This window comes from Leptonychotes weddellii, chromosome 8 (assembly GCF_054177405.1).
Source record: "Leptonychotes weddellii isolate Sample4059 chromosome 8, ASM5417740v2, whole genome shotgun sequence".
NCBI lineage: Eukaryota > Metazoa > Chordata > Mammalia > Carnivora > Phocidae > Leptonychotes > Leptonychotes weddellii.
Genome location: NC_138376.1, coordinates 124,227,158 through 124,246,304, shown reverse-complemented (window position 1 = coordinate 124,246,304; position 19,147 = coordinate 124,227,158). Strand labels below are relative to the sequence as shown.

Below are 19,147 nucleotides of genomic sequence, written 5' to 3'. Positions count from 1 at the left end.
GATGGTGGGCTGCGGGTTGCGGGGGGTGGGGGGGGGGTGGGGGGGGTGGGGAGAGGAATCAGGAGATAAGAAGGCAGCCTGGGGCAGTGGCGGGGGCGGGGGGGGGGGGCTGCTTTCACCACTTCCCAGCATCTATTACAGATTTGGATTTTGTAAGATCCGCCAGCCGAGGTAATGTTTGAACCCTTCAGAGCACAGTGGCAATGGGCGTCTCAGAAAATAATTAACTCCATGTGATTATCTTATTTGTGGATGTGTTTCCTCTCAGGTAAGTCAATAACATCTCGGGATTGGGACACCCAGTTTTCTGGGCACTGCTGGCAACCCAGTCCCAAAAATGGAACATAAGGAAGTGGTCCTTCTACTTCTTTTATTTCTGAAATCAGGTAAGACAAAGGATTTTTTTTAATTTTAATTAAAATGTTTTTCCTAGCAATGTCCTAAAAATAGATCACATGATGGCTTTCTGTGCAGCTTGTTTAATTTAGCTTTTGATTCACGAGCATCCCAAATCAAAATCTACATGTATGATTGAAAAATTCTTTGAGGGGGCGCCTGGGTGGCTCAGTCGGTTAAGCGTCTGCCTTCAGCATGGGTCATGATGCCAGGGTCCTGGGATCGAGCCCCACATCGGGCTCCCTGCTCAGCGGGGAGCCTGCTTCTCCCGCTCCCTCTGCTCCTTCTCCCTGCTTGTGCCCTCTCCCTCTCTCTCTCTCAAATAAATAAATAAAATCTTTAAAAAATATATAAACATTAAAAAAAAAGAAAAATTCTTTAAGAACTGAGCTTAATTTCCCCATGCATGCTAAAGACCAGTGGGCAGGGGAAATGATGAATGACTTTTTAAATCGACAAGATTGCTTGCCAGTGATGGTTACTGTAGTTGAAACAATAGCCTGCATAGCCAGCCGCCCAAAAAGTTCTTGGCGCCCTTGCCTGGCTCTCAGTTCCATTAACTGAGACCATTTTTGTTAGTGTGTCGTATTCTCTTCACTTTCAAATGTAAGCAGTGAAATACTTCTTTGTGTTTTCTGACCAGTCTGTGGGGGTTCCCTGCCTGCTGAGGCTTGACGTGAGCCTTCCATATGTCTAGGATTTGCTCCTTATGCCTGGAGAAACCACGCGCGTCGGTTTGCCAAATGAAGTATGCATGTAGGAATTCCATAAACCTTCACATAGTGCTTGAGAGAAGCTAGGCACCTTTTTATATGTGTGTGTGTGCGTGTCCTTAGATAATACTTGCTTATTTAGCTGATGCGGTAGGTAGGGTAGTATATTCATCCCCATTTTACAGAGGAGGAAATCCATACTTAGGAAAATGAGGTTATTTCTCTTTTGACCAAACTCCCAAATCTAGGAGGTGAAGAAACCAGAATTTAAGCCAAGACTTTTCTAGGAGGAATTTGGTGCTCTTCTCGCTTTTCAGCTTTGTTTAAACTTCCTTTAAAATACTGTAAGCATGTCCTTATAGTTTTGTGTGTTTTTGACAGCTTTATTGAAATATAATTCACATTCAATTTACCCATTTCAAGGATACAATGCGGTGGTTTGCAGAGTTATGCAACCGTCACCACAACACATTTTTGAACATTTCCCTTACCCCAGGAAGAAATTCCACATCCCTTAGCTGTCACCCCCAAGCCCCCTCCCCCCACCTCCATCTCTGCCCAGCTCCTGGCAATCACCAATCTACTTTCTGTCTCTGATTTGCCTCTTTTGGACATTTCTTCTAAATGGAATCATACACGATGCTGGTAGTTCTTCCCATAAACAATGTGTGGATACTTAAAATTCAATTTAGGAATTGCCAGATAAAATTTTGTAAGCTGTACTTTAAATTAGAGTTAAATATGTTTGAAGTCAGTGGAGCCATTTAAAGAAATACCAAAGAAAATACAGAGCAGAAGATTGCACAGAGGTTTCTGTGGGAAATGGTGGTGTGTGGGGGCATAAGTATGCGTATTCTATGTTAGCCTATGGGCAACGGGATTGGAACGCCAGGAGCTGACTCAGTGGCTCGCACCAAGATGGGAGAGCAAACTCTTCTGCAATAGGATTAACATAGGTTTTCGCCAACCTGTGGGGAGACTTTCATAAGCTCTTTTTGAAAGGAAGGCATTTACTCTCTGTTTCTGTGGACGCGTTTCATCTTTCCAGGGCACAAACGTGACTGGGGAGAGGAAAAAAACTATCCTTTTACAGCTGTTCTTCATGGTTTCATAAACCACTAAGTCTTTTTTTTTTTTTCAAACACATGAGCATGGGTGTAAATATACACACCACAGTGATAAAAAAAATAAATCCACATTATTAATGTAATACATATGTTTTGGAGCAACATACATCTACATTTGGCCTCGAATATAAAGATACTTTTCTTTTCTTTTTAAGATTTTATTTATTCATTTGAGAAAGAGAGAAAAAGAAAGCGTGAGCAGGGGAGAGTTGGAGGGGGAGAAGCAGACTCCCCACTGAGCAGGGAGCCCAATGTGGGGCTCGATCCCAGGACCCCAGGATCATGACCTGAGCCAAACGTAGACGCTTAACTGACTGAGCCTCCCAGGTGCCCTAAAAATAATTTCTTACTAAAAGGGTGTGTTTAATATTTCTTGGTCAACCAATACATTGTACGACACCCCACTGCCATAGAGCCCTCAAGTTGAAGCAAAGAAAATAATGCGGGAGAACTTTTCAAGCACAAAAGAAAAAAATGTATTCTTTTTGGGGATATTTCTTTGGGACATCAGCTCCTAAGGTGGTCTCAGCAGCTTTTTGCTATGAAATATAATAACATAATCAAAGGTAACTTAATTAAAGAGCGATATAAATGGAAATTTTCTTGTCTTGTTATCATTTATACCCCAGCCTGCTCAACTTTCTAAGAACTCTTCAGAAAGTCTAATTTGAGTCTTTATAGGATACACTTTCCAGAGTTACTGTTTGCCTGGTTTTTTTTTTTTTACTATTTTATGTATGTATGTATGTATGTATTTGACAGAGAGAGAGAGCACAAGCAGGAGAGGGGCAGAGGGAGAGGGAGATACAGGCCCCCCGCTGAGTAGGGAGCCTGATGCAGGACTCCATCCCAGGACCCCGGGATCATGACCTGAGCCGAAGGCAGATGCTTAACCGACTGAGCCACCCAGGTGCCTGATCTATAGAATTTACCCAAGCATACCTCTTCTTGGAAATAAGAGTTCAAATCGGGAGAAATACAGGATGAAGGAATGGACCTGAGTCTAAAACCTCTCCTTCTCCATAATCCTTTGAAACCTTTTTCTAGTGCTTTCTGATACCTTAAGTTTAAATTACATCAGCCAACTTCCTGTTCAAGAGCCACCTTCCAGTTTGGAGGGAGGACAAATTGGGGGAGGACAGATAGCAGAGGGAGGGGAGCATGGCCTCCAGAAGATGACCCGTCTCCGTCTTTAGAATGCATCGGCTCTGTGTCCCATGTGTTCGCAGGTGGGCAGGGAGGGCCTTTCTGAGAATGAGGGGCTGACCCCTAATGATCCTTCCTACTGGATGATTTTCATCAGTATCTAAACATGCTCCAGGATGTCTTATCTTTAAAAAAAATTCTGTGACGGCACAAGCTGTCTGGGAAGAGCTCCTTTCACAGCTAGGCTCCTGAAGACTTGTCTTCTCATGTGGGTCCATGACTTCTGGTCACTCTTCAACCTGCTCAGCCTGGCTTTGGTCCCTGCCACTCCCCTGGAGGTGGTCAAGGCTGCCATGTTGCCTAATCCCATTTAGGCAAACTTTAGGCAGCTTAGCTGTCTTCATTTCATTAACCTCTTCTGGCCTCTCACCCTGGGAGAATCATTAGGGTTCCACACCAAAAACAGGGAGGCCACCATCTCCAGGCCTGGAGTAGAGCCGTCAAAGCCAGCTCGGGCACTGCCTGAGGCCTTGGAACAGAGAACACTCCTTGTAGTAGCTCTTGCGGGAACACTCTCTGCCCTAGCAAGGGGCAGAGAAACCCTCGGACAGATTCTTTGACTCCGATTTTAGCTCCCAGAAAAATCAAGGCCAGTATTTATCCCAGGCTCTGCCTTTTTTATCATTTCGTCAGAAATGCCAGAGACATTGTGGAAGAAAATGATTTCTCTTATTTAATTCATAGTGAGCTGTCACCGTACGAAGCCCAGTTTAAGAATGATCTTGGATAGTAGTTGAGATTTAGTTCAGGTCTTATTTATTAAAATCATCAACTCACCAACATTTTTATATCTCGTGGTGGAACCATTCAGAGAATGTCACATCAGCCTAAGTAACAGTCACAACCAAAGCTTACACTGTTGGCAATCAAGTAATGGCCTCCAAGTTGGGTTTACAGCCAGGGGTGGACAAATCAACATCAGTAATTGCCAACATGGGGGGTGCTGGTGGCCTCTTCCTGTTCCATCACGGCACGGCAATCCATAGCAAATAAACCAAATTTATTCTTATTTAAGGTTTCATGGCCATTAAAGTAGTAACAGAAGTTGTTAAAGAATCCTAATCTATCAATCTATCAATCCACTTGCTCTTTTAATATAATGCAACCTAATAGTGGAACCGTTTTCCTGCCTCAACATTTTTTCCTCATGACACCTGTTCTGCTTTCCAAGAAAACAGCAAGTTCTATGTGATTGATGCACAGCAAATAGAGGATTACAAAGGCCTGATGACGGATCTTACCTGGTTATCCCACTTCCACCTTCTGTTTGCAGGTCGCGGAGACCCCCTGGATGACTATGTGAACACGCAGGGGGCTTCAATATTCAGCCTCACTAAGAAGCAGCTATCATCAGGAAGCATAGAAGAATGCTCAAGGAAATGTGAGGAGGAAACAGAATTCATTTGCAGGTATTCTCTTGGCGGTTGCTCACTGGTGGAAAGGTTGCCATTTGAGACACTATTATTTTGATAACAAGGAGTTTGCTCCGGGATTTATTAACAAAAACAGGATTTAAGAGGCGTGAGGCATTTCATGGGATTGGAGTTTGGAATCTGTGTTTGCTCCCTGGATCAGGAAGCCATACGAACATTTCCTTGTTAGAGTTTATTCGTGTCCCCTTTAGAAAAAATGCTCCCAAAGGATGTTATTTTTACACATGACATCACCAGCTACCATTCTGAGCTCTAGTTTTTGACATCATCATCAGTAAATATTTAATGAGGTTCCTGTGACTGGACATGTCCCAGCCTAAGGAACAAAGAAGCAGAGATGCAGTGATCCAACATATTTGATATATATATGATCTCTATCAGTTTATGATAGATCTTTGTATAGTTGCAAGATCCAGTGCTTGCCTTTTTGTATTTGTGGTGTTGTCACAGAAGCTGGATAAATGTAAAAATTTTTTAAAAATACATGCGAGGCGAGGTGTCGATAAGTGACATAATCAATGTGTGCTCTATAAAGATTCAGAGGAAAGAACAATTCTTAAGGGTTGAGAGGGCTGGAGAAAGCCTGGGGAGGAGGAGGCACTGAGCAGGGCTTTGAAGGGTGAGTGACAGGTACTGACAAGGCAGGAGGCATTCTGGTCCCAGGGAGCCACGTGGCCCTGTGAACAGGACCGAATGGACCACATCGGTGACAGAAGGGCTCATAGAGGAGATGGAGCTGGAAAGACAGTCGTGGATGGCTTTGAATGCCAGACTGGATGTCCACAGCAGGACCACAGGGATGGGCAAGGTGGGGTGAGGTGAAGGGAAAGGAGATGACATGTAGAGGCTAAAGTCAAGGGGATTTTATAGGAAGGGGAAATTCTAGGAGTCCAGAAGTCACATAGACGATCTTGGAAAGGGGTTCAAAGCAATCAGAGTTGCTTCTTTCCAACACAAAAGCAAATATTCTAGCACATAAGTGAAGAAAGAGCAAAGTAGTTGAAATAGAGAGAACATTTGGAGGAGGAGAAGGTAAAAGGAGAAGGAAACAAGAGGAACTACCTGTTGAGGTATCCTTTTCCAGCACTTCCTTGATACTAGGCCAACTTTAATGGGAAGTAACCATTCCAAACTCTTTGACCCATCAAGAGATACAGTTATCTTTTGAGTCTCTTAATTATTAACAAAAGTTTACTTTCCTTAAATAGAGGAAATCATTTTTTTGGGGGGGGTTTCCTGATTTTCTTCTGCAGGTCATTCCAGTATCACAGTAAAGAGCAACAATGTGTGATCATGGCTGAAAACAGCAAGTCTTCTATAGTCTTCAGGATGAGAGATGTGATTTTATTCGAAAAGAGAAGTGCGTACAATGTTTTCTTCTTCTTCCTTATCCTGGTCCCCTCCTTCTTCTTTTCCTCCCCACCCATCCCCCTTCTGTTCCCCTTTCTCCTCCCCTCCCCACCTCCTCTTTTATCTCTGTAGTTTATCAGACCAGAGAACCGAGGCAATATCATGCAGCAAAATTGAATTCAGACTCAGGATAAGATTTGGTCACTAATCCCATTGGTCAAGTTGAGCATATGACTTCACCTTTTAGATTTCATTTTTCTTGCTTTAAAAAGGAAGGAATTGGACTGAAAATCATGTCTACTTCTAGGGCCCGGGAAATAAGTCAATATTTTATTTTCTTTCTGCGGAGAGGGGAATCTAAGCATTCCTTATGATCTTGGCTTTTTGGCTGCAGGGACCACGGTCCCTGGGCCCTAGCTTCTGGACTGAAGCCTGCGGAAATAGAAAAACTGAGGTGTCTTAAATCCTCAGTAACATTTGGATACAGACAAAATCTTTACTTTCATTTTTTAACATTTCCAATGTTTTTCGGTCATGGTCTCGATTTCCCTCAGACTCGGAAATGTGATCTTTTGAAAATGTGCAAGAGCTGCAGTTCCTTTTCCATAGTTTCCTTGAAAATTCTGGGTCAATATTCCCATTGTTTAGGATAACAGATGGCCTCGATTCCTATGGAAATTGTATGACTTTTTCGAGATGCAAAATTCCATTAAGTATGTCTGAAGATTTAAGTGAATATATGACCCTTTAAAAACCACCCTGTAGTCTGTTGTTGGCTGGGACTGGGACCATTTATAGTAACAATGCGGCTCTCCAAATATTCTGTATCACGGATGTTAAAGAAACATCCTCTTTCACTTGTTCTTCACAATAACCTGCAACATTCTCTCTAGTCTCAACACAAAACTCTAAATATGTAAATATGTTTTTTTGAAGTATTTCTTTAGCTTAGGATTATTTCTATGCATCGGTTCATCTTCTGAGGTTGAATTAGCCGTGTACCTGCCATACTCCTTTTCTTATCACTGTTTATCCCTAACTCTTGAGGTTAAAGTGCAGAGCAAACCTAAAGTTTATCTGTTGAAGTTATTCATTTTTACAAATAGTAAAGGATGAGTTATATAGGGTTACCTACTAGATTAAAAAAGTGGGGGGGGCTGGTGTGATTTTCCCTGCAAAATGCTAACATTTAAATAAATCATTTGTAAATTGTTAACCAGAAAGAAGAGGAGGGTGACCGCTAGGCTTAGTTTGAATAGTTGAATAGTTGCTTGTTTTCAAGGTGATGGAAAGGAGTAAAAGGTTATATAAACTCTGGTGGGTACATACAAACAAAAGAGAGGTAAAAAGTCAAAAGTCAGGCATTCTGCAGCTCTTGTTTCTTTACCGTAGCTCATCGACCCACTGCTAAATTACCTGCCTGGGCTTTTCTGGGAACACTCAGTGTCAGATCACACCTACATCTGCCCCTGGCCTGCACGGCCGTTGCTGCCACCAAGGTCTAAGTGGTCACTGTCACTGGTCACCGTGACCGTGGCCTGGCCAGTGACAAGCTGTGACTTCCCTGCTTGAAACTCCTCGTGCCCTTAGAATAAAATCCAGATACTTATCTGAAAGCTACTGGGGCCTGTGTTATTTAAGACTACCCCATTTGCTTGGTTCACGAGGCTTTTCTACACTGGGCTTGTGGCTGTTCCTCCCACATACCAGGCACACACCCTGCTGTCAAGGCCCCTCTTTTGTTCTCACCTCCCACGTCTCAACTCAAGCATCACCTTTTTTGAAAAGCCTCCCCTCACCGCTGGGCCTCCAAAGTACCTTGAATTTACACTTTTGATCAATGTAATATGTCTACTGTAATAATTGCTCTCAGTGAAGATGCATTTGCAGTCTTTATACATAGTCTTGGGTTTAAAAGCATCTGTTTGCTATTGGTGTGTTAAAAGAACTTTCCCGAGATAATTGATCGATTAATTAAAAAACTTGGCTAAGGTGGGAAATCATGAAAGATGACACACATATACCTTCAATATTTTATATTTTCATAGAAAACGCAATTTACATTGGCACCTTTTGATGTAGAGTAGAGGTTTCTTTCTTTGAATATGGGGCTACTGACAGCAGTTACCTGGCACATTCCTTGCATAAACTATCCTCTAAGCACATTGCCTAGGAGAATTGGTTTCCTTCTCTTTGAAGTGGAGCAAGGTCTAGAGACATCTATTAATCTGACTGTGAAATATCTTTATATTTTTAGGATTTCCCACCCAAAATTCTATAGCCAACCGTATGAGTGGACTACCCTCAGTGGGCTTGATAGCCTTTTAAAAAACTATTCAAGTCTTTCCAGTCCTTAAAAACATTCATCTTGGTTTTTTTTAAAGCAATTTTTTTTTTCACATTCATTTCTCAGTTTAGATCATCCTTAATCAAATATAGCTGGGTAAAAAGTTTTGACCATGAAAATAGTTGACTCTTGTAAACAAAAACCCCACCTGGTGGGGACAGAATTGGGGGGCACACTGGAAGGTGACCCCGCCAGCCCCAGGTGCCTACCTCACCACATGTGGGACATAAGTGGGCATCTGACCGTGTGTTTTTAAAACAGCTTGGAGCCTCTTGGCTAACCAGTGAGTTGGCTAAGCGGAGGCAGCTGAGAGGGTCTACTGTCCACATTTAAAATGTTTCACTCTGTTTGGCAGTTTTTCATATTTAAAATACCAGGAGCCTCAAAAAAAAAAAAAAGTGGCTTGCATCTCTTTCTACCTCTGAAAAGTCTGCTTCCCCCCCTGCCTGAAAAGCCCCTGTCCCTCTTCCCTGTCACTCTGTCCTCACGCTATTTGTTTTCTCTGTTACGTATTTCCCCGCAGGGTTACCTTGATTACTTTCTGTAACCAGCCCCCTGAGTCCACTAGAACATAAGCTCCATGATGGTAGGGACTCCATTCTAGACTCCATGTGTCTCCAGCACCCAGCACAGTACCTGGGACACAGCGGGGCTGTAGCTTTGAATAAATAAATCAAAGCACCAAACGGCTCAGTGAACTGCAGCTCTTACACAGATGGGAGATGGCAAAAGTCTGTCTTTTCGGAGATTGGGAAAACGGTGTCTCCTATGCGAGTCCTTTCAGCATGACTGAAGAGTGCAAAGCTTCTTCGTGGTGTTTCTTGCGGAGGGCTTGCCCACTGTGTGGATCCCCCTTCAGTCTATCTTTCAGAGTGCAAGACTGGCAATGGGAAGACCTACAGGGGGACGATGTCCAAAACGAAGGACGGTGTTGCCTGTCAAAAATGGAGTGACACTTCTCCGCACAAACCTAAGTAAGACTTTCATCTCCGTATTCACCTATGATACTTAGAATGATCATCCCATTACTTCTCAATCAAACCAGACGATGTGAATAAGCAGGTACAGGGAGAGCTTTATTGATGTCGAGGTAGACCGGTTCAGTTACTTATAGCACAAAAGCAGAAAATGGTTGCTTTCCATTTGCTCTTGTGTATATCCTGTTGTGGAAGACCAAGGATGTGGAAGGATTCTTAGGAAAAAGAGCAATAAAGCCATGAATGCCAGGGGGAGTCTGAGAAAAGAGCAAAGATGATCATGTTTAGGGCTGAATGAGCCTAAGTCAAACATACCGAGTCAGAACCCTCACCACTTGCTCACCTCAACATGGCGGAGCAAAGGAGCAACTAGAATATAAATGAAAACCAGATGATCTCGTAACTTGCCCACTAATTATTTTAGCGTCGTTCTGTTTATGCTTCCTGCAGGATGGCATTAGGCGGCATTAACAGTAACACTTCTCACCCATTCTCAGTGACAATGCTTATCAAGTAGGAATTTACTGTCTGCTACCTCCTCCCCCATCAAACTGCCTTTATTATACCTCTATGAGATGGGCAGATATAATATTCCCAAGACATACGGCTTATAGAGAAAAAATGATTAAACCAAATGGCCAAATCATGGAGTGTCAGGGGCTTTAGAGATAGTCTAGGCCATCTCGACCCCTGCAGAGGAGGACATTGAGGCCCTGGGAGGTGCACTTTACCAAAAACAGGTGCAGAGAAGCACAGAAACAAAATCTGCCATTTAGATTCTAAGTCTCGGGGTTCGATCAAATTTTCATCTCTACACAGCAACTCATTTCTAGAACTGGAAGTGAGCTTAACTACCCACCCCCACACATCTGGAATCAGACAGACGGATTTCAACTTGAGATGCTACTTATTAGGTGTTTGCCCCGAGGCAAGATAATATTATGTTTGACATTGGGCCTCAATTTTCTCATCTGTAAAATAGGGATAATAAGACCTTCCCGAGAGGGGTTTTACTAAGGCTAAATGAGAGAATGTGTAGAAAGATTTCAGTATTGCCTTGTGCAGAGTTCACACAGACAGAACGGCATTAACTACAACTACTTTTTCAGGGAGAAGGGCAACTGACAAAAGCAGGTGTTTGGAAGGAATCAAGAAGTTGGCAGGCTTTTGAGGCCTTTGTATTTCTAGTGACTGTGCATAAAAACACTTCGGCTCTACTTCTAAGACTCGGCTGTCAATATAGTGATAATGGTAATATTAGCTACTGTATGGAAACAGCCTACCAGTAGAGAATCGGAAATCAGACAACGGAGCTGAAATGCATGAACCCCATGGGAATAGCCTCTCATTCTGCCTTCCTAATAACATACTGATTTTGTAAAATACATTTGACCCTTGAACAACACGGGATTAGGGCCACTGACCCCCTGTGCAGTTGAAAATCCATGTATAATTTTTGACTCCTCCAAAACTTAACTGCTAACCGCGTACTGTTGACTGGCAGCCTTCCCGAGAGCATAACCAGTCCAATGAACACGTATTTTGTATGTTTCGTGTATTATGTGCTGTATTCTTAGAGTAAAGTAAGCTAGAGAAAAGACAATGTTCCTAAGAAAATCACAGGGAAGAGAAAAAAAACATTACCGCACTGTACCGTATTTACTGAAAAAAATCCACCTGTAAGTGGAGCCATGCAGCTCCAGCCCATGCTGTTCAAGGGTCCACTGGATAGTGAGGGATTCTTTTCTGCCCTGCACAGATACACGCCCCAGAAGCACCCCCTGCAGGGACTGGAGGAGAACTACTGCAGGAACCCGGACAACGACGAGAAAGGGCCCTGGTGCTACACCACAGACCCTGACCAGAGGTTCGACTACTGCAACATTCCCGAGTGTGAAGGTCAGGCATGCCTCTAGAAAATGCTTTCACATCTGCCCTTTATCTGTAATTTGCTGCAAAGGATTCCCTTACAGGGATTTAATTAAAAACCAACTAGTGGCATGTTTGACAAAATCGAGTAAGGTATGTACCTCTTGGGAAGACCAAAAATTTGCTCAGACCCCCCTCCTTTTTGAGCTTAATTATTTAATTAAAATGTTACGTCGATATGTACAAATAATCAAACTAGATGTAAATTCTAGATACAACTTCTTATGCTTAAAGCGCTTACACGGCATAAAGCCAAAAAACAGACTTGTAATTAAATAGTTAAAATGAAACCACAGAATCAGGGCACACAGGTGGGGAACCTGCTTGGGACTATTCTCTCCCTCTGCCCTCCTGCCCCACTCTCTCTCTTTCTTTCTCTCTGTCCCAAATAAATGAAGTCTTTTTTTTTTAAAATGAAACCACAAAAATAAAATCCTAATAAATGTATTAATTTAATGTGGTAGACTTTGTTGTTTCATCAAAGCTAAACAATGAACCAGTTTTTAAACGAGCAACCCATTGTCTTCATGGAAAAACCAGTTTAATAGTGTACCTCAAGACTAAATGCTAGGGGCGCCTGGGTGACTCAGTCATTAAGCGTCTGCCTTCGGCTCAGGTCACGATCCCAGAGTCCTGGGATCGAGCCTCGCATTGGGCTCCCTGCTCAGCAGGAAGCCTGCTTCTCCCTCTCCCACTCCCCCTGCTTGTGTTCCCTCTCTCACTGTCTCTCTCTCTCTTTGTCAAATAAATAAATAAAATCTTTTTAAAAAAAAAGTAAACGCTAAAAAAGTTTAAGACCTCCTATTGAAAAAATTTTCTTCGTTCCCTATTTTCTGCTACATTTATTGGTGGAAAAGGGGAATGGATGAGGGCAGAATTTGTGCAACAATGTGGATAGCTTTTGCACCATGCGACAGCTCAGGTCTCCTGTCTGTTTCAACCGCAGAGATGCTTTATTGGTATGCAATGTTGTGAGGTCATCTGGTCTTTAATCCACACAAAAGCATCAGTTTTATATCAAGTCCCCCTTGGTTTTCTTTATTAGTACCTAAAAAAATGAAAATCATTTATTACTCTGCTGCACCATGTTATTTCAATAATTCCAAACCAAAGTTGCAGTTTTTACATAATGTAAGAAAGCAAAAAACAACCAGGCATCCTTCTCAGTACAGGGGTCCCCCGTTATCCGCAAGGGACACCTTCCAAGACCCCCTGTGAATGACAGTACAGAACCCTTTAGATACTATGGTTTCTTTTCCCTGTATGTGCATACAACAAAGTTTAATTTACAAATTAGGCATAGAAAGAGATTAACAACAATAACTGAGGGTAAAGGAGAACAATCATGACAATGTACTATAATGGAACTTATGTGAATGTGGTCTCCCCACCTCCATGTCTTATTGGACTATATTCTCCCTTCTTTCTCTTGTGACGATGTGACATGATAAAATGCCTGTGTGTTGAGATGAAGTGAGGGGAATGTCATGGGACATTTAATTAACATTGGGGACATTAATAAACATTGGCTTACCAATGTTTAAAAATCCTAATAGAGAACTTACAGATTTCTGAGACTATATGCACCTTCTCCCCCAACCCCCTCCCACCCACCAAGGGCCAATGCATCCCAGGTTGAGGACAGGGCATTATGGAATTTCTGGATGCTGTCATGACTATAAGAGAGGGTATTGACCAAAATACACTGATTTTACCATTTGAAGAGGGAACAACATTTTAGATTGTATTAGAAGAGTCTTTACAGCCAATTTGGTTCCCAAACGATTGTTGGAAAGGACAAATGAGTAAGTAGCAGGTGGTATTTGAGACATTTCTAGGTTTACACTTTTGTGATTCATCCATTTCCGTTTTTCTTCCTTCTTCTCTTCCTTCTCTATTCTGTGCAGATGAATGCATGCATTGCAGTGGGGAAAATTATGTGGGCAAAATTTCCAAGACCAAATCTGGACTCGAGTGCCAAGCCTGGAACTCTCAAACCCCACATGCTCATGGATATATTCCTTCCAAGTAAGTCTCGCTGGGAAAGAAATGAGATGTTTACAACTCTGCGGCTCTACGGGGTGTTTCATGTGATTTAGATATTTTCGAATTCCTCAGGAAGCGAAGGCATCTGAAGTTTTGAATTTCAAAATTTGTATCTTCCCACATGACTGCAAGTGAGGTATACATTCTGGCTCCTCAAAACGTGGCCCATGGAGGAGGGATACCATCTGAGAGTTTGTTAGAAATGCAGATTCTCTGAGCCTCCAAATCTGAATTTGCATTATAACCAGATTCCTGGCTGATCCGTGTGCACATTAAATTTTGAGAAATAAGGATACATCTCACTTCTCTATTTTCTGAATATTTCCCTCTTCTCTTTATTCCTTTCTTTTTCCTTTACACTGATGAGATTCAAGGCTTTCTAATGTGTGATCTACAGATGGGCTTTAAGGATTTTGTGAATCCCCCAACGTTTTACGGATATTTGTATCAGTGCCTTCTTCTGGGGTGAGGATTCCTAACTTCCACCAGAGCTTCAAAGGGGACCATGAATTATAGTAGGAATCAGAATCCATGATCTAGAAAGCAAGGATGATTCCTAGAGTAGGTCTTATGGGGCACATTAATTGTACTGGAAAATGCCTCCCTCTCTGCAGCTGCTTCTCTTCTGTCTCTCGATTCTACGACAACTACAGAACCATAATGGGGCTTATAAAACTTGTAAGAAATGGGACCAAGCCACAGATTTCACTGTGGAAAACAGCTCCGCTGAATTTCTGTACCTCCCATACTATATAGCTAGCTTACAACACAGCTTTGCCATTTCCCTTCAAAGAAGAAGCATAGTAAGGACCTCAAGGCCCAGACTGGGTAGATTCACTTTCCAGAGACTAGAAGAGGTTTGCTCAAGCCACTGCTGGTTGCTCTCTCCATCCCGACTGAGTATCAGAGAAAGCCACAGGCCTGCCGCGCATGTCACACTCTTAGTCACTGGGTCCCTGCTGAGCTCCCTGCTGAGCTCCCCGCTGCACTATTTGGCCAGGTGCTCACAGGTGCATAATTGTGCCTCCCAGTTTAGAATTAATGAGCCCTGGGTATTATATAAGACTAATGAATCCCTGAACTCTACCTCTGAAACTAATAATACACTATATTAATTAACTGAATTTAAATTTAAAAAAATTTAAAAAAATTATCCCTCCCAGTTTTTCTAAGCTTGAAGGCTAGCAGGGCCGGAACCTGGCAGACAAGAAGGGCCATTCTTTTAAGTTATGAGGATGCCAACTTCTTGACCGTACTGTGTATTAGATGACAATCCCTGGTCAGTGGGTACTTTGTGTTGTAAAAATGCTATCATTTGCTGCTAAGTAACTGGAATTTGCTTCCACTAATTTTCCGGATGGCCAAAATGATAAAGTTCTGTGATTTTTTGCACATGTAAACTGTTAAACAGCCCTCAGACTATTGAGCTAATCTTTCTAATGAGACTGTTATCTCTTTGAGGACAGCCTGCATCCAGTCATTTCCTTGGATGCCTGACTGTGCCTCCCACACGGCAGGTGCTCAATAATTGCTCATTTGAAGAGATTCTCTGCCGTAAATGTAAATGTTCGGTGCTATTAAAATCTTTCTTGCCCGTTCAGATTTCCAAACAAGAACTTGAAGATGAATTATTGCCGCAACCCTGATGGAGAGCCCCGCCCGTGGTGTTTCACCATGGATCTTAACAAACGCTGGGAATTCTGTGACATCCCGCGCTGCAGTAAGTACAGTGCACGCCCAGGGCTCGGGGATCCTCGCCTGTTCTGCCCTTGGAATAAAAACAAACAAACAGACAGACAAACAAACAACAACAAAAACCCAAAAAACAAACAAATAAAAACTTCGTATCAGTGCTTGAGTGCTGTGCCTAAAACATGCCCTCCAAGTCCTGAGGGATGTAATTTCTCTTCTAAAACAATTTATTGTTTACTCTAGGTAATTGATCAGAGCTTCTACTGACTATGTTTTTGTTGCTGCTTTTCCTACCTCTTCGGAGTACAGTTGAATGTAGGTTTGGGGGAAGTATCTCTTAAATCCTACTTTTCTCTAGCGCTAAAGGGCAACATACCCATGTTTTCTGGTACGTGGACTTCAGTATCAGAGTTCCTTGTAACTGATGCTTTATAAACAAAGAGATTTCTCTGGATGTGCAGTTTTTCAGTGAGCCAAACTTGTGAGAAAGCAGCAGGAGAATAGCGTTAAGGGGAGACTTGGAAGGAATGACTCAGAAGGAACAATTTTATATTTTCCTTCTGTGAGAATTTGTAGCAAAGGACTAAACATTTAGATGAGAGCAGACATCAAAAGGTAAAAAAGATGCAGGAGACCCTGATGGTGGCTTCCTGTTCTTTGATCTGACAATCATCTTTTGGGACTCTGAAGGTTATCTGGTACTATCCTTTATGAATATCAAATTTTCTTTCTGTCATCTTTTTTTTCTCTCAAGAATTTCTTGATTTCTGTATGCCTACGCTTTTCCTTGGAGATAATTTTTGCCTTTTTTCAGTGGACTCTGTTGTTTGGCTTTATGGAATGCTGGGTGGCACCCAGTTAGGTTTCCTCAGAGAATCACTGACTCATCACAAAGGGAGTCATATCATTGGTATATGTGATCCTGACCATGTATGATGAACTGAACAGAGAAAAAAATAGAAAGAAGCATCTGCTCCCAAGGTCTTATCTTGGGAGGAGTTCCTCATAAGATGATCTCATAAACATAGATTCTACCAAGTCAACTTCTTTTGAAAATGGTAGACAATTTTCAAGTGCCAGGTTCTAAGAGAGGATGAGCAGAAGATGTTCCCTGCATCCATTCCCCTATAACATCTGTCTGTGCACTCTTAATTGTAAAAATATTCATTGTAATGTATTACCCCCATTCAAGCAACACCACCACCCCCTTCTGGCCCAACGTATCAGTGTCTGAAGGGCAAAGGGGAGAACTACCGGGGGAAGGTGTCCGTCACTGTTTCTGGACATACTTGTCAACGCTGGAGCGAACAGACCCCTCACAAGCACAACAGGACCCCGGAAAACTTCCCTTGCAAGTAAGTCTGCCTCTGGTCCCAATCCCTGTCTGCTGAGAGGAATGTGAAATCCCACTGACGTGGTCTTGGTTTTGTTCCTGGAGGAACCTACGCTAAAATATTCTACAATGAAAACTGGCCAAGCCATCAGCAAGGGAAGTGAAATTTTGCACTGATTTTCCTCTAACAATTGTTCTCAAAGTGGTTCCCCAGACCAGCAGCATTGGCATCAGCAGAATTTGTTAGAAATGCAAATTCTTGGGCCCTGTCCAGATCTACTAAATCAGAAACTCGGGAGTGGGCCCCAGTAATATGTTCTGAGAAGCCCTCCACTAAATGGACAGTGAGGTTTGAGAACACTTAAACTCTATGGCTGTAACACTTAAATCCCACGGCTCTGATGTGTCCTTCTTGGGGCAGGAACTGTGTGGAAAATACCCATTGTGTTTCCAGCATTGACCGTAGCGCCTAGCACACAGCAAAAGACCGATTTTGTTTGACTATCTGCAGTCAAGACATATATTCCCACCATTTACCAGGGAACAGCATCAGTGCCATAATTCTGTGGACCCTGTGGAATCCAGCTCTGCTTCGGTTTCTACCTGTCATTTGGTTTGTTTAAATCTGGAGAATTAGCTGGGTACATCCCCAATGTTACCATTAATAAGCATGCGTACACCATTATTCATTTAGCCTTTTTGGAAAACCAAACTCACTAGCGCATCTTTTTCAGAGATTTGGATGAAAACTACTGTCGCAACCCTGATGGAGAGTCAGCTCCATGGTGCTATACGACCAACAGTGAGGTGAGGTGGGAACACTGCAATATTCCGTCCTGCGAGTCCTCTCCATTAACCTCGGAAGCTTTGGACGCCCCTGGTAAGGACGGGCAGTGAGAGCCGACCAAGGGCCCCAGTGTGCTCTGTGCTTTTCCACTCAGGTGGAATCACAATACACAGTAGCTTTGCTTATAGTTTAATTCTGTTCTGGTCAGAGGACGTGCTCTGTGATTTCAATTCTGTTAATTTGTTGAGGCTTGTTTTAAGGTTCAGAACATGGTTCAGAATATTGGAAGAGTGTAGCCCTGCTGGTGTTGGGTAGAGTGTCCTATAAAGGCCAAGTAGGACAAGTGGGTTAGTATTGTTGAGCTCTTCTGAATCCTTACTCTTTTTATTTTATTTTTTTTGTCTCTGTTCCACTGATTACTGAGAGCTGAACAGTGACATCTCCAACTTTAGCTGTTGATTTGTCCATATCTTTTTGGTCTTTGCTTTATCTATTCTTGAACTCTCTGTTAGGCATAGAGACATTTAGGATTGTCATGGCTTCTTGAAGAAATGACGACTTTATCATTAGGTAATGTGTTTGGAATACTTCCTGCTCTGGTCTACTTTTACTGATAGGAATACAGCCCTTGCAACTCTATGTTCACTTGTGTTTGTAGGAGATCTTTTTTTTGGTCAGCCTTTTAATTGAGATGTTTAACATATACATTTAATATCATTGTTAACATGGTTGGATTTAAAAGTTGTTTCGACTTGTCCTGTTTGAACTTTGTTCCTTTTGAAATCTTTTTCTCCCTTTGTTTGTTCATTCAATATTTTTTGATTCTCTTCTATCACCACTATTTCCTTATTAGTTAAACCATTTTTGGTGTTTTTAGTATTTTTTTCTAATATTTAGAATATATATATTTAACTTACCACATTCTACCTTCAAATGATACTACTTTATTTGATGTAAAATGTAAGAAACTTAAGACATTGTATTTCTATTTCCTCCTTCCAAAGTGTTTTGCCACTGTTCTCAAAGAGCTTATTTCTACTATGTTATAAATCTCACAATATATTGGTATTATTTTTGCCTGAATAGTCACATTTCAAAGCGATTGTAAATTAAAAATATCTCTCTATCTCTATCTATCTATCTATCTATCTATCTATCTATCTATCTATCTATCATCTATCCATGTATACCATTTCTGGTGCTCTTCACTTTCTTTTGGAGATTCAAATTTCTATCTGGTATCGTATTCCTTAACCTTTAACATTTTTTGTAGTACAGATCTGCTGCTCATTTCAGACTTGTATGTCTGAAAAAGTCTTTATTTTGCCTTCAGTTTAAAAAAATAATTTTGTTGGGGGTAGAATTCTGGGCTGAAGTTTTTTTCCTTTTACCACTTTAAACATGTTACTCCATTATATTCTGTTCTGAATAACTTCTGACCAGAAATCTTATCTTTGTTCCTATGTATTTCATACTTTTTTCTTCTCTGACTGCCTTTAAGACTTTCTCTCATCTTTGGTTTTCAGCAGTTTGATTGTGATGTGTCCTCATGTATTGTTTATTTATTTATTTTTTGTGTTTATCTTGCTTGAGGTTCTCTGAGCTTCTTGAATTTGTGGATTGTTGATTTTCATTACTTTTATAAAGTTCTCAGCCATTATTATGCAAATATTTTTTCCTGCTCTTTCTCTCTTTTTCTGTTTTCCTTTTTTTAGACTCCAATTACCCTTTCATATTATCTCATACCTCTTGTATGTTTGTTCTGCCTTTCCCCCCACTTTTTTTCTCTCTTTGAGTGTCAGTTTAGATAA

General features: G+C 41.8%; 1 protein-coding gene across 2 annotated transcripts in view; it reads left to right on the top strand.

Moving 5' to 3' along the window:
• Positions 1–256: 256 nt before the first annotated feature.
• Positions 257–19,147, top strand: part of PLG (plasminogen) — a 38,634-nt gene continuing 19,743 nt past the window's right edge. Inside the window, exons 1-9 of one of the 2 annotated variants that reach the window (XM_031029207.2) lie at positions 257–386; positions 4,716–4,851; positions 6,129–6,235; positions 9,432–9,546; positions 11,309–11,448; positions 13,386–13,506; positions 15,126–15,244; positions 16,409–16,571; positions 17,284–17,429. In XM_031029207.2, the coding sequence (XP_030885067.2) occupies positions 338–386; positions 4,716–4,851; positions 6,129–6,235; positions 9,432–9,546; positions 11,309–11,448; positions 13,386–13,506; positions 15,126–15,244; positions 16,409–16,571; positions 17,284–17,429 (1,096 nt within the window). In that variant the 5' untranslated portion in view covers positions 257–337. The remainder of the gene's footprint in view (positions 387–4,715; positions 4,852–6,128; positions 6,236–9,431; positions 9,547–11,308; positions 11,449–13,385; positions 13,507–15,125; positions 15,245–16,408; positions 16,572–17,283; positions 17,430–19,147) is intronic. The other variant, XM_006734280.3, reaches the window with a different exon arrangement.